This window comes from Magallana gigas, chromosome 8 (assembly GCF_963853765.1).
Source record: "Magallana gigas chromosome 8, xbMagGiga1.1, whole genome shotgun sequence".
Lineage (NCBI taxonomy): Eukaryota > Metazoa > Mollusca > Bivalvia > Ostreida > Ostreidae > Magallana > Magallana gigas.
In genome coordinates this window covers 34,812,874-34,828,819 of record NC_088860.1, presented here as the reverse complement: position 1 = coordinate 34,828,819, position 15,946 = coordinate 34,812,874, and the positions used below count along the sequence as shown (strand labels likewise).

Genomic DNA, 15,946 nt, shown 5'->3' with positions numbered 1-15,946 from the left:
ATAGTGGTTAAGGTAGAGGCTTGCTTTAAGTCTTTAACCAATATATTTCTATGTTAAAATTTTTATCCCATCCTTTCATGTTTCAGACTTTTGGGAGTCATGATTTGAAACATAGAAAATGTACCCTATAGGCCTAATTAAAAAGTTAGATAATGCCAACCATTTGTCTGGAGAAAAAGATTTGTAAATTCCTTATTTCTATTATTCCCTTATTATTTTTGTTATGAAACAATACATCTCTTCAGGACAGACTTTGAAGTCCTTCATCTTTGAAAGTGCTGTGACTTTTTTTTTTTTTTTAAATTTTCCAGATTTTATATAAGAAAAGATAAATAATGCTAAAACCCACGTCAGTTTTTTAAATAAGAGCCCATGACTCAGGTGAGCTAAAAAAAAAGAATTATTGACAAACTTAATAAAACACCCCCTCCGCCCTAAACAAATAAAAAACAAACAAACATCAGCAAAATATGAACAAAGATTGAGAGAAAAAGTAGAGAGGTGGTCGGAGTTGTAAGCTGATTTAACTCGAATAATTCAATGATCGAATTAACTTGCTGAAACAAAAATGGATGCGCCCATATCTAGAGAATTGTTGTGCAACATAACATTGAACGAACAGAGTCAAATATGTCATCATTAATCACAAGTGTTCGTATACTGTTTCAGTCAAAAACCGTTAAAATTTTGGCAGCTGGAGGTATGTATCTTGATCGGTTCTTATGGGTAATTGTCTACTATAATTGACGTGATCCTCCCATGAATGGTAGAGGAAATTCGACAATACCCCCCCCCCCCCTTTCGAGCGTTCTGAGTTCCACATTGAATCTCATGTAAACCTGAGATTTTACCTTTTATCACCTTTGTATCTGGCTAGTGAGGGTTTTACTTTATTTTTAAATTTATGAAACAAAACGACGAAATGATGAAAGCTGTATTCATGATCAGTCTGATAATGGAACTCCCCAAAACTTTCAGACTTGAGTATCTTATATATAGGAGCATGGAATTCTTGGCAAGTTGGTACCATTTCTCGCTAATGCATTGAAATGTAAGAGTTTCTCACAAGCAAAATTGAATGGTTCCAAAAAAAAAAAAATGGCAAGAATCAGTCGCAGGCCATTCATTTAAACCAGATAAAAAAATGAAGTACAAATTTTTGTGAATGTTACAGAATAATCTCCGAGGTCGAGAGATTTTTTATTTTAAATTAAAAGGAGAGGCTTTTATATTTCAAACAACATTAAGAAGGTTACAGTTACTTTTATGTGTATGTGAACACTGTGTGGTTAATATGTACTGAGGATCGACATTTCTTGTATATTGGTGAATAATGGCCATGGCATCTCTTTGACCTTGGCCACAACTGTTATACAGTAGTAGAATACAACATAAATGCCTCAATAAACAGTAAACAATGCTATGTATCAATTTTGGGACAGAATGTTCCCCAGTCCGTGCTTCTAGATTGGTCACCCTATGAAGTTTTTAACATGTTCATCCTTGATGCTTTCCAATGAGATTCTCATAAGCCCAAAGTCTGTTTGCCTTAAAACCTGTTCAACAATGAATTTCTATGTACGTTATTTACATTATAATGATCTTTACGATGATGTTGAGCAGATGTATTTCACAAATAATTACATGATTTACTTCTCTAATTCAAGTATCAAATATGAAAATTCTACGATACACTTCTTATGTTTATTTTTTTATAGGCATGGTAGTCTTGTTCTTTCTTCAGTTTCGAAAATACAGTGGAATTCATAGCATTTTTAAAAGGATTTATAAACCATCTTTGAAATACAGAGAGAAAAAGAAGGTGCATGTGATTGAGTCTCCAGAAATATGGGAGGAGTTCTGTCACAGAATACTGAAGCAAAATATCAAAGTACGGTAAATTCAAATATAAAATTTTCACTATGTTTACCCTAGAGCAAGCAACAAATATATTTATACCCCCCGCAAACGAAGTTTGGGGGGGTATATAGGAATCACCTTGTCCGTCCGTCCGTCCGTCTGTCCGTCTGTCTGTTCAATTCGTGTCCGGCCCATATCTTTTTAATGGAGAAACATTGGAAGTTCTTACTTCACACAAAGATTGCTTATGACCTAAGGGTGTGTCATGACCTTGACCCAAGGTCATTTGGGCAAAGTCAAGGTCACTGGCAGAAAAAGTTCAAAATTCGTGTCCGGCCCATATCTTTTTAATGGAGAAACATTGGAAGTTCTTACTTCACACAAAGATTGCTTATGACGTAAGGGTGTGTCATGACCTTGACCCAAGGTCATTTGGGCAAAGTCAAGGTCACTGGCAGAAAAAAAAATCAAAATCCGTGTCCGGTCCATATCTTTCTTATGGAGAAACATTGGAATTTCTTACTTCACACAAATATTGCTTATGACCTAAGGGTGTGTCATGACCTTGACCCAAGGTCATTTGGGCAAGGTCAAGGTCACTGGCAGAAAAAGTTCAAAATTCATGTCCAGTCCATATCTTTTTAATGGACAAATATTGGAAGTTCTTAATTCACATCAAGATTGCTTATAGTCTGAAGGTGTCTCATGACCTTGACCCAAGGTCAATTGAGGAAGTTCAAGGTCATTGTTTTAAAAAAAAATCGGGCTCAGTATACTTATAATTCAAAATGTTTACATTAAATGGCTGCTTGACATGTGGAATTTTGTTTGATTCGAGTCATGTTTGTTAACATAAGGATGCAAATGTCCTCATGCATTAACAGTTAACTTGAATTAAAATGGAATTTAAAGAATAGAAATTGGTTTATGTACTCATATTAGCATTAACAGTTTTATTAAAAAATAGAGCAGTTGTTATGTATAGAAAATGGACAGTGAAATAGATTCATCAAATGTTTTCTATAATAGAAAAAATACATGAGTTATGATTTTCTTAGCGGGGGGTATCAACTGTGAGCTTGCTCACAGTACCTCTAGTTAAATACGGTATGTATAATTGAACATGTAGAGAATAATTCCATGAAATTATTTTCTAAGCATTTCAATTAAAATCCAAGTTGAAAATGACCCTAATACCCATATTCAGTTTTGTATTTTCTTTAAAACGTCAAGGACTAAACAATTGCTGTTTAATTAAAAATAATAAAGATTTCAAAATTTGCAATTTGTAGGTGATAGGATTGGACTGCGAGTGGGTCAGCCACGGAAAGCGTGCCCTGCCGGTGTCTCTGCTACAAGTGGCGACACCAAGAGGTGACTGTGGCCTAGTACGCCTGTCCAAAATGTCGGAGGTCCCTGAGTCTCTTCATCAGATCATGCAGGACCGCAGGTAATTACTGTTAACCTTAAGATATGCCAAATAAATTTTTTACAAATATCATCACTTTTTAATATGCTTTTTTTTAAAGACTATAACAACTGTACTGGACAAACAGTCAAGCTATCACTTAGTAAAAAGCCTATTAACTTTTATCATAGATATGTATTTACATTTCTTTTAATCTCAATTTACCATATGTATAATATTTGAATATCAATTAACATATGAAGAATGATAAACATATTTTGAGCTGAAATTGAAGAACTTTATTTGGCTAAGATAAATTCTCGCCAAGTAACTTTTCTTGCCACCAAATAATTTTGCTTGTTTGTTAAATTGTTACATTTAATCCAGCAAAGCTAAATCTTTCAGAGTTTCCTCTCAAACTAAAGATTTGATTAAGCAATTGACACATCTTTAATTTTGAACAGCATCCTGAAAGTAGGCGTAGCAATTGTTGATGATGGGAAAAAGCTTGGCAGGGATTATGGGATAACAGTTCAAGGCTGTGTTGACCTGCGTTATGTTTTAGCCCGTGTTCGGGGAATTTTTAATGTGTAAGTAGATATTATTTTCAAAATAATCCTATAATCATGGTATGTCAGGTACAATTGCCAATCTAAGCTCTTTATTGTTTGCTTGTAAAATTTTATCGGGGAGGGTATTTCAATGAGGTAGGAGACAATTCCAAACAAACAATACATGTAATTTTATTTTGGCCTGATTGATGAGTACATATCAAATACACCTTTGCTTTAAAACAAATGGACATAAATCTAATACGATACAAATTAATCTCTGGCAATACCCTTCCAACTTCCATGTCATGTGATTAGAGCTTTATGTTAGAGGGTTTGTCTAATACACAAGTAATTGTTTTCGAAGCAAGACTGAGAGTTTGAGGGAGATAACCAAAGAGGTCTTAGATGTTGTGATAGAAAAGGATGCTGCAGTTCGCCGTGGTAACTGGGAAGCCGAAACTTATACAGAAGCTCAGGTAGGTTTTGCACAATTCAGATCAACATGCTAATATCCGCAAATTAAATTTTATGGGCATACAAGAATGATTAGAGTTTGTACTTAAGCATTGAACGGAATTAAGAGCAGATATCTGATAAGCTAAATCAATTAATGGACTCAGTTTGAATGGCTTAGTTATATTTTTTGGCAGATAGATTATGCAGCAAAGGATGCTTTGGTTGGAGTGGATATATTTACACACCTAATCATGGCCAAAATGGAAGGACAAAAAGTACATATATCTGAAAAGGCTCTCATGGAAAATGAACTTGACCTACGATTCTGGCCAACTGCCAGGTCCATGTGCCAGGGGATTGTGGACCTGCCGTACAAATCACAAATCGCTAGAAATCATAAAGAGGAAAACAAAACGGTGTCAATGGAGACCATGAGGTTATCTCTTGATAAAGATGACCTGCAGGTATTTATAGGTTACTCACATTTTTCATTGTACATGCTAAGCAAGTACTTATCTGGCAAATTAGTCCTGGTTCACCTTTATAAAATGCATTGGAAATTATTAAGAAAATTTACTGATAGCTTTGTGTATAATGAAAATATTTTGACTATCACATGTCTTCAAAAAATAAGGATTAAAGAATTTACACATTTGTTTTTGTCTGGTGACTTGTTTTCAATCATTGCAAACTTTCCTGCTGAACAGAATAATGATGAGGATGATGATAATAATACTGAAGATGCTGAAGGATCTTCCTCCCTGTCTGTCAAGGACAAGCGAGCGTACGTGGTCAGAAAGCGCCCCCTATATTATAACTGTTTCTTGTTGGCTCCTGACGGACAGGAACTGTGTACTTGTGATGTCAGAAAAGTTGAATGGTACTTGGAGAAAGGATTGGCAGGCAAGATAAAAAAATATAATAATCTTATTATTCTCAGGCAAAAAGTTCCGAACATGAATTACTGAATTTTCTTATTTGTAACATGAAATAAAAGATTGGTCGGTTAAAATTAATCATCATGACAGAATTCAACCTATAAATGCAGCGGTGCCTAAGGGCCGATGCATGAAATTTTTTTGGCCTAAATTCTTTAGTTTTATACAAGTTTTAGTATAATTTTAGTTTTTTAAAACCTGTCTTTGAGGACCTGATCTAAATTGTAATATAATATTTTATCTGAAATTATTTCACATACACCTGTCATAAATACATCCTATTTGCCATGTAACAAATAATACATGTATACTTGTATCAATTAATTGTACTTTTTTTCAACAGTAAAGGTAAAAGATGACCCTTTAACAGTGAAATTGAACTTTGAACCTGGAGGTCGGCCGGAGGGTGAGGACGATTACTACCTCCAGCAGAAAGATAACATATGTGTAGCGTGTGGCAGTGAAGAGATGCTCATCAAGAAACAGGTCGTTCCAAAGGAGTACAGAAGGTGAAGTTTCACCCTATAAAATATTCAAGGCAACCTTGTCCTAATAGCAAATCCATATGTGTGTTACCAAAAGATGAACTTTATCAAATATACTTCTGTTCGTCACAGGATCATTTAGTGTATTTTGTGTAGATGAATATGAATTGTGACCATGCTTTTTCATTTCTTCTTAATGTTTACCTTCAAGTGTAGTCCTAAACACTTGTAACGTGTTTACTGGTAATGTTTGCAATGGCCAAAATAATACTGGTAAAGTGGTTATTTACGCTGGTTGTAATAATAAGATTAATATGCATTTAGCATGTTTCTTGTTTCTTTAAGAACATACTTCTTCCTTTGAAAATTCTCATCTTGGTCTTTTTGGGTTGAGGAAGAAAGATCCTACATCATGTAGGCTTCCTCCCACATCAATGACCCCCTCGCGCTAACATCCGTGCCAGCGAGAGATATTAATATAAATTGTAGAACTTGTTAATTAATTGTCGTAAAATGAATAAAATTTCAAGTTTTTAGACATTTTTTTACATGCACTGGTACTCATTCCTGTACTAAAATATAAGTTGTAAATGATAAATGATAAAATTAAAAATAATCTTTAAAAATATAAAAGATCTATATCTGATCAGTTTATCCCATGATACATGTATTTATGGGTAGTTATAAAGGAACTTTATTTCCAGATTTTTTCCTACTTCCTTGAAAGACCACTCGTCGCATGACGTTCTTCTGCTCTGTGTACCATGTCATCGGAAAAGCACACAATACGACAACGTGCTGCGATACCAACTGGCCAAGGAGAGTGGGTACCCTATTGATATGGGGTCATCAGTCAAAGTTCACGCAGACAGAGACCTACAAAAGGTCAAATCAGCAGCAAGGTAAACAAATAGTTCTACTTTCTCTTTCCATTTTGACATCTTCAAGACTGCTTACATTTTCATTTTCTAGCTCACACCTAAAAGATATGATTACACAATTGCCTGCAGGATAGATGCTGTATGTAAATAGATAAAGCCAATTTTTGAAGAAAAAAAAATGCAATAAGCATAGAAAGTCAATTTTGATAATACTTGTCATATCTGTTTTATTAATCAAGAAAAAATAGTTGGTTAGATGTGTCAGAAAGTATCATTTTTTTTTGGTTTTCTCTTTTATTACATTTAATTTTATTTCTTTGCAATATAGGGCCTTATTATCTCCAAAGTCTGACCAAATTCCAGTGGAGAGGAGGAAAGACCTTCAGCAGGTTGTCCTGGATTTTTACGGAACCGAGGAGCTTTCAACAGAAATTTTACAGGATGCGGCGGAGATGGATTTCAGGTAGAGTGCTGAATTACTGTAAAAGTGGAACACATCATACATGTAGTTGTTCTAATTTTCATTTTCCATTTATGTTCACAATCAAAGAATTTTTTGCAAATATAAAAATAAATGTTTATGAATTTGTCAATGAAATGCAGTTTATATAAATGGTAAGACAGTTGATAGTTATTAGCAGGTCAAAACTACCTTGAAAAGTACATATTGTACTTTAATAAAAAAAATTGTGAAAATTTTAACATACTTCATTTAATATAATTTCAAAACCACACATATTGACATGCCATAGTCCGTGTGAAATTAATGTAGAGAAACAATTTAATGAAGGTAGTTTAATTTTAAATCCATTTGGTAGTTACATTATACATGTACTTCTGTCTGACTGCTTTGTTGCTCAGGCAAGTGATATAAGCCGTGGGCCTCTTGTTTCATTGATATTTAGATTTTCATTAATTCCTCAGCAGCGAAACTATAACTATTTTCTAGAATTGAAAAAGATCCACGATTTCTGTTTTAAAATTTCCCTATTCATCTGGTAAGGTTAAATAATATTGTTAATTATGAATGTGTACGTCAAGTACATGCGTTTTCCATTGCAAACAACGTGAAGGTACATGTACCTGCATGATAAAGTTGAAAAATTTTGCAAGGTGTTCTGAAAAGTTCAGAATGAATGGAGAAGCAAGATTTTAATTCCAATTATAAAACCCATAAAGAATTTTTTTTTTGTCTTCCTTGTAAATTTAGTCCACTGAAGTGAGGGTGCATAATAAAAAAATTTTTTTTTTACTTTCTTCCTCCTGGTATCAATTTTTGTTTTGTTCTTGTATCTGGGTTTCAGTTTTTATTAAAAAAAAAAATCACCAAAAAGAGAGAAATGAAGCATGTGAGAGAGTATTTGGAATAGATCGCACTGCTGTTCTCTGCATATCTCTATCAAAAAGGGTGCAGCAATTAAAACAATTTATCTACAATATTTGCTTAGACATGCATGAAGGGTATAAATTTTGCTTTCAACCCACAATAAAAGCTAGGCTATTTGCAACTGTTGAAATCGGTAAATGGGACAGCCAACAAAGATGTTAACTACAAATGGCAAAACTTGTACAGAAATATCATCACCTCTGTTATGTGGACTTGAAAACTAAATTGATGAATACATTCACTCACAATGAATGCATGCTCACAAAAGTTATGTGATTTCATTGTCAAGCTGCATTGTGAATTGAAGTGTTCGGTCAACGTCCTTCATAACTATTTTCTATTCATGCATAATAGAGGTTTTTTCTGCTGAAGAAGGAATACAAATGGTATATTTAAAAACAAGCATTTTGAGAGTAAAGTATAAGAAACACACGTCCAACACTGCATCCCTTAATGTCAATTTATATATTATGCTAAATAGGTTTTGAGAAAATTTGGTGAAAAATCTTTTTTTAATAAAAAAAAAAGGACAAACCCAATTTAGAAGAAAATAATTGTTCAAAATTAATTTCTTCATCTTTTAATTGATTTTACGTGGTACAAGAAATCTATCAATTGAATTCTATTTGATTTTACTCAATTGTATTATTTGTAAAAATTTCTCTTCCACAGAAAAATACCATATAAGAATTAGAACCCGAGAACTACATGGACAATCATATTTCATAACAAAATCTTAACATTGCATCCCAAATGCTTCACTATCAATGCCCTTTAACAAAACAAAATTTTCAAGTTTCTGCAATATATATAGAAGGAATTTGATGATTCAGAACATTGTCTCTTAATGATACATGCCAATTAACCACCACATATATCATGTTGTTGATTTACAAGTCAATTAACAATGATTTTATTTTCACCACCGTGTGTCGCTATATAATTTCAGAACAATTAACGATGAGTTTTTTCCACACGGCAAGGGAGTGATTCGACATGTCAGAAAGAACGAAGGCATCTACAACTTTGAGAGGCGTTGGAGACAGCACTTCCTGGACACCATGAAACCCAAATACCTACCGTCCAAGTGGTCCGTTGACCATAAACATGCTAGGACCGAATTCTATTCATGATTCAGGAAGTGAATCTTATTGATAATTGTTTGTTTTGAAATTAAGGTTGCTCACTATATCTTGAAATACAGGTAGTTTCTCAGATTAAAGAAATTTACTTGATTATAAAAGATGTTTCAGTGTATGAGAAGTATACAAGACAAATTGGTGAGAGGAAAAAATATGCAATTTTGGATGAACAATTGAATTAAAATATTTAATTCAGTAAGTATAAACAAAAGCCTTAGGTGGATTCAAACTTGTGATCTGCTGTTTACAAGACTGATACCTCAACCACTGAGCTGTGATGATATTCAACCAAATCGATTGATACGTACTAACAATGTAATTAGCCATCTTGTGACATTGTGTCTTTAAGAGTATGTTTCGGTGTAGTGAGCTGCCTTAAATGCTAGTAAATGCAGTGTTCAAACCATAAAAATGCTATTATGTTCTTTGATATGTGTGTCAGTATATTATCATTTTGTTTTGTTTTTTATTTTAAAGTTAATGCAGGCAAAGGCTGTGAATTATAAATATCTTATGACCTTCATTTATTTATGAGTTAGGAGATATACCATATTGTTTTTTTTAATTTTCAAAGTTATTGCAGGTGAAAGCACTGATCAAAACATAAAACTGCTAGAATGTTCTTTTATTCATTAGTAAATCAAATTGCTTTTTATTTTAAATTTTAAAGTGGATGCAGGTAAAATCAGATAATTATAAACTTACCAGGACCTTTTATTCATGAGTTAGGAAGTGTATCATTCTTGTTTTTTCCCTCAGTTTTGATGTCAATGCAGCAGTAAATATTTAAATTGGCGGTGAATTTTTTTTTTTCTGATAAGAATTTTATCATAATGAAGAAAGGTGATGAGATTTGTTACATGTATCATTGTTCTGTGTACATAAATGTATGTTTACATTGTTTCATTTTTTTTTCCAGAGGAAAAAAAACAAAGTTTAAAATAAAATGTATAAATTGAAAAGAATCAGGTTTTTGGTAATCTTTTTACTATCCTTGTTTGTTTGTTAAACATTGACAATATAAACAGTTTAAAATGTGTTCTCAGAAATTATCAGACCAAACTAGACTAAATTTGGATGGCAGGGAAGGGGAGACATAAATTGTGAAATTCTTTATCCATCCCCAATGCCCCAGGGGCCATAAATTTTGTGTAAAAATTGATTCAATCTTTGAAAATCTTTACTCTCGGACACTCTTGAAGACATTTTTAAAAAATACTTTGAAATCACAATTGTTAATGAAATATAAAAAAATATTCAGATAAATGCCTCAAATATCTATTAGGTATACACAGAATACCTTTACTTCAGCGATTTAACATGTAAATTTCACGGTATAGCAATTTTTCGCCAAGCTTTCGGTAAAGAACGTAAGTTAGTTTTAATGGAAAAACATTTTGCCTTATAACGCACACCAATACTGTTTAACTGTACGTAAACGCTTTAGATTTGCACATAAAAACTCGAAACCTTTCGCATAACCCATAATTTATTGATTAAATTCGTTGACATCCTAGAGGTACATGTAGCTTGAATATTTTATTCGTTACAATAATGATAGATCCATTTTAACAAGGCCTTTGACTTTGATTGGACGTAACACTGTTTCTTGCGCCAAAACAAGTTTTAAATGACGCTGATTTCAAGCGAAATGTATGTACCGATTGCATAGTCTTAGCTCGAAAGCCAGACAAATCTTGTTGATTTCAAAGAGCCATTCTGATAGCTGAGTGGCCAGCAATGAAATAGACAGGCCTACGTCACATTGCTGTTTGACACAAACTACCTAAAGTCCAAGCTCATGTTAAAATGGTTCTATATATAAGCAAACAACTGTGTAGTCATCGTCGGAAACCCACGGTTAATTACGCGTCAATAACCGTTGGTTTCCGACAATGCTGTTTAGTTTGAACTTCAATAATCTGAGGGTCAAATAAAAGTCAAAGCAAGTCTTCTAAATAATGCTTTTTATGAAAGTGTGGCCCTTTGAGATAGTCACCGTCTCAATGATGTCAACCTTCATAGATCTAGAGGAAAAGCAATACAATTAGACACTTAATGGCAAAAATTACTTATGATTTTAAAGTACATGTTCTTCCTTATCATAGTCTTTATAAACGTCACATGATGGGTCAAACTCGTCAAGTGATTGATACAGATAACTTCCTCCCTCGTTTTCACGAAAGAATATACATGTATACTTTAGAGTATATTATACTTGTGTCATGGATATAAATCACTTTTAAAATAATTATACTATAAGTACAGGCCTAGTGGGCTCAATTTAGTTTTTGTTTTAAGATTGGTTTTTTTAAAACTGACAGGAAGCTTCATATTATTCAGTTTTTTTAAAAGTTGTTTTACCAGATATTCTTGTTTAATATGTTTACATCTGTTCAGCCGAGTATGAAAAGGATGACACATATAAAAAATTTGATGACAAAGGGAAATAAAACTTTAAAAAAATCTATCTATAATTTTTTTAAACGAACTTTCTCGCTTCAATTTAAAATTTTGCCAATTTGCCATTTAATGTAACAGTATATCCCTTTGAAACTTTTATTCATTAAGAAAAATACATATCAAAGGTAAAGGCAAGTCCTAAAATTAGCAAATTAATGTGAACTTATTCTACTGATATGCAACAATTGTTAAAGATACTTTTTCCGACCGTCACCATTCTTCAAGTTTTAATCCAATTTCTGAAGAAATAATGCGAGTCCTCCTGCACTTATGAACTGATTCATTGTCTCAGGCCACCGTCCTGATTGCATAGCTCCCTCCTACACGCCCGTGGTTTGGGAGAGGATCGTGCATTTTGGCCTTGGTTTGGGAGAGGATCGTGCATTTTGGCCTTGGTTTGGGAGAGGATCGTATATTTTGGCCTTGGTTTGGGAGAGGATCGTGCATTTTGGCCTTGGTTTGGGAGAGGATCGTATGTTTTGGCCATGGTTTGGGAGAGGATCATACATTTTGGCCTCAGTTTGGGAGAGGATCGTATGTTTTTGGCCTTGGTTTGGGAGAGGATCGTGCATTTTGGCCCTTGTATGGAACAATAGGTCTGTTTGTTCATTTAGGGACTTTCTATGAGGTATAATGGCAAAAGCTTTTGGAAAGTTTACAATTATATGGTATCGGTGCAAAGGACTTCCAAGGGTGTCGATCACGTCTGATCACAAAAAGTCGTCCATGGGGATGTAAAGGAACAATCCCAGTTAGTGCATTTCTGTAAAAGTAATTGTATTGAAAACTAGAGTCGCGACCTTTGGGGAACGTAATAGGAAATCAGTTATTTCATAACGCATGGTCATAATGACCAGTTGCAAGGAATTCTGCACAACAGTGATCAACTGTAGGGATTTCTACAATCTGGAAAATGGAAGCACAGAGATACGATTTGTTTTACCTACGAAATATAAGGGTAGGCAGAGAAATTCATCTAAGAATTGCAAACCAAATAAAACAATTGCGAGAAACATCTTGAAAGTGTGGTTCAAACGAAATTCACGGGGTTCATAAGTCAGTGTTATTATGTAGGACAAATTCAAAGTCCCAGGACAAATGTTTTATCCCTGTCCTCGTCATGTGTTGTTGTGGAAAAGACATTGGAAAGTGAAGATTGTCCGTGGCTTCAAAATATGCCATGAGTTTGTTAAGACCATTTTGGTAAGTTCATATTCTCAACGAATTTTATTAACTATCTCATAGACCTGAAATTTTTAGTCAGCATTTGTATAGCTATAAACTGTGTAACTGTTACTTAGTCAAGAAAAAAACATCATATGTTATATGTTTTCATTTTGAGGGTTTCCTACATGTACATTATATATACAGAGTTCTATTTAAGGGGCATGGACACGATTTTGGTCAAAAAAATATTTTTTTTTTTAATGTTTACAATGTTTCAGTAAAGCATTTTCAATAGGCAACCAAAATTTGAGTGCCATTCGTTGAGTTATAAGCAAGTTACAGAGCTTACTATTCTTTGCTATGTAAACAAAGCTTTTGTTTACATTTTTAATTTTGAAGTGAAAATTCATGTTTTAGACCTAAAATGACTGTGTTAAATGTTAGGAACTGTTTATTTATGCTTCAAATGAATAAGGCGATAGCCAAATCAGCTTGATAAAGATTTTTTACTGGTATATTGAACCTATAATAATATATAAACAAAAACAGGGCACGAGCCTTGTTTACATGACAAAGAATTGTGAGCCCTGTATCTTACTTATACTTGTAACTCTAATACTGACTCACAAATTCCATTTGATGAATAGAAATGCATTACTAAAGGGTTGCAAATAATAAAAACAGAAAAATAGAATTTGACCAAAATCGTGACCATGCCCCTTTAATTAAAGGAGATCAATAAGGTCTGAAAATATCCACGACAATCAAATTTTAATTTGAAGCAAAATATGATTGCTTTATTCACAGCTTCGTGGTTCATTAAACCTATTTAAAAAGAAATATTCACTTTTGAATTAAATCGCATTGCATAAGCATACTAGTACCGTCGCAGTGAAAAATTTGGCAGAAGTAAGTTTCTTTTTTAAATTGTTGCTAATTTCATCAAGAAATTATGTGTGAGTTATTTCTCTTTTCAGGGGCTTGATGTAGCTAAATATTAATATCTATAACTTAATTATTTAACGTCTTATTACATAAAAGAGACACACATGTACATAATTAAAATGTTGATGTTGTAAACCATCAGCTAACAGATTTGAATATATATTATTAAGTCTATAGTGAAAACAGCTTTCTTATGCCTATATCACTGAAACATTTATTAATAATCAAATACCCAGTACTCGGGTACTGCATGTACATGTATTTAAATAGTAAATAGTAATTTAAATACTATTTAAATAGTAATTTATGTGATGTGCCAGTTTAACTTTAATTTATTTTTGTTAATGAATATAATATATAAACAGGAGATTGAGCATGCATCATCAGTGGCGGATCCAGGATTTGTTGAAAGGGGCCTCAAACCGCCACCAGTGGGTCCAGGACAATTAAAGCCCTGATGGGGGCCTAATTTGATAACAAAGGGGGTTGGGGGTGGGGGTGGGGGCGGGCCACCTTCTAAATCTGCCAGTGATTATAAACGAACAAAAGTGTATGTGCACGAATGTATTACATGTACATATCTTAATGTCATATATTCGATATAATTCATCTAAATCAGGCGAAAATCGTTAACGTTGTATTTACATTTAGAATTTACAACATGACTCGAGGGTCGTTTTGAAACGCGGTGAAGATCGTTGAACTTACGGTTCTTCGGTTTCTGTCAAAGTGCTTTTTTTATGTGTCGAAATTCGCGCAAGAAAAGATGAACACGATATGTAGTCAAATTAAAAAAAAATCCACCACACACACCTTCCGCTAAGTGTTTCTCACCTGGTCTCAGTTTATTATTCATTCTAATTAAGAGAAAAACCTCTCCGTGGCTTAATAGGCCCGGGTCATACTACATAGCCGAGTTGTTCGATGTGTGGTCGACCGGGCACGGTAGTATCGTTTTTCAGTCAAGAATTCGAAAGGGGAACTGGGACAAAAATCCTGACACGCAAGCAAAAAAATAAAAAGGGGGGGGGGGGGGGGGCAATTATTAGTAACTTAATCCTGACCCGCAACTTGCTGATGATGTGCGAACAAATGAAGATATATCAATTTTCAAAACTATTTTGATATTGCAGAAGAAAATAAAAAGCTAAGAAAAATAAAGGAAAAAAATAAGTGAATGGGACACTTAAATTGGCTTGAATGGTGAAAGACATGTGTCTAAATTTAAGCTATATTTTGTACTTTAACGTAAACAAAAGCTATATTCCTATATCATGTTCACAAAACATGGTCAAAAGATTTAAACGACTTTTATAAAATGTTTAAACCGCAAATTACGCTTGTAATGAAAATGACATCAGTTGGACTTTTTTTTGCCACTTTGAGGCTACGAATAAATAAACATGTTCGTTTTTGTAGTACACATTTTCATCATAATAAACTAGCTAGGCGTTTTTCTCACAATTCTTATCGTCTGCTTGGTATTATGGTGAACGATTTTTTTTTCATTTTGGCGCTAGAGACTCAGATGCGGCATTCACGTATTTGTTACACAATGGAAGCAACGATAATTATTTTCAACGTACTTATCGTCTGCTTGATGTTATCAAGAATAGCCTTGCCCCCCCCCCCCCCCCCCAAAATAATAATAGAATAAAATTTCAAAAATGACAATATAAATGACACGATACCTTATTAACTTTGATTTATGTCGTAATAATGGATATTAAAAAATAATTTTAAAATAATTTCTCTAGATTTTACAAAACGATATATTTTTTTCGTGTCTACAGAGATTATTTGATGTTTTGATTGATACACCGCAATGTTCAGCATCTATGCGTGTTATTTAATCAAGCCAATTTAAATAAAAAACACATGTATCTTAAGATAAGATTATTTTTAAAAAGTGCAAAAATGTCACAGGTGTACGTGCTCAACCATTCTACCTGCCCATCCGTTTCGAATTATACATCTACGCATGTATTTTGTGTCGGTGACCAAAAAAAAAGCCTTATAACTCAATAACTGAAGAACGAGAAGGTGAAGGGGGGGGGGGGGGTGTTACAGTTAATACATGTAACAATGCTTTAAATACATCATTGAGCTCAAGTTTAAATGCAGTGATTACGAAACATAGAATTGTTGTGATTCTGTTTGTGTTTGAAAGGTAAATGTATAGATTACTATTCCTGCAAGGTGTGTACATGTTTAATAAACGGCTTCTGTTGTAAAAAGATATGACCATTCATAACCTTCT

The 15,946-nt window shown here is 33.5% G+C and overlaps 1 protein-coding gene across 1 annotated transcript; it reads left to right on the top strand.

Annotated features, from left to right (window-relative positions):
- Positions 1–542: 542 nt before the first annotated feature.
- Positions 543–9,152, top strand: LOC105318969 (exonuclease 3'-5' domain-containing protein 2). The gene is made up of 11 exons (XM_034472711.2): positions 543–700; positions 1,719–1,891; positions 3,153–3,310; positions 3,733–3,858; positions 4,187–4,298; positions 4,473–4,742; positions 4,986–5,181; positions 5,560–5,725; positions 6,406–6,603; positions 6,911–7,045; positions 8,919–9,152. The coding sequence occupies exons 1-11, from the start codon at positions 631–633 to the stop codon at positions 9,100–9,102; spliced, it is 1,788 nt and encodes a 595-aa protein (XP_034328602.2). The 5' UTR covers positions 543–630; the 3' UTR covers positions 9,103–9,152.
- The last annotated feature ends 6,794 nt before the right edge of the window (positions 9,153–15,946 follow it).

Coding starts and splice junctions, on each gene's coding strand:
- LOC105318969 (XM_034472711.2), top strand. CDS start 631: ATGTCATCATTAATCACAAGTGTTCGTATACTGTTTCAGTCAAAAACC. Junction 1,892..3,152: donor TACTGAAGCAAAATATCAAA/GTACGGTAAATT, acceptor TGCAATTTGTAG/GTGATAGGATTGGACTGCGA. Junction 4,299..4,472: donor AAACTTATACAGAAGCTCAG/GTAGGTTTTGCA, acceptor ATTTTTTGGCAG/ATAGATTATGCAGCAAAGGA.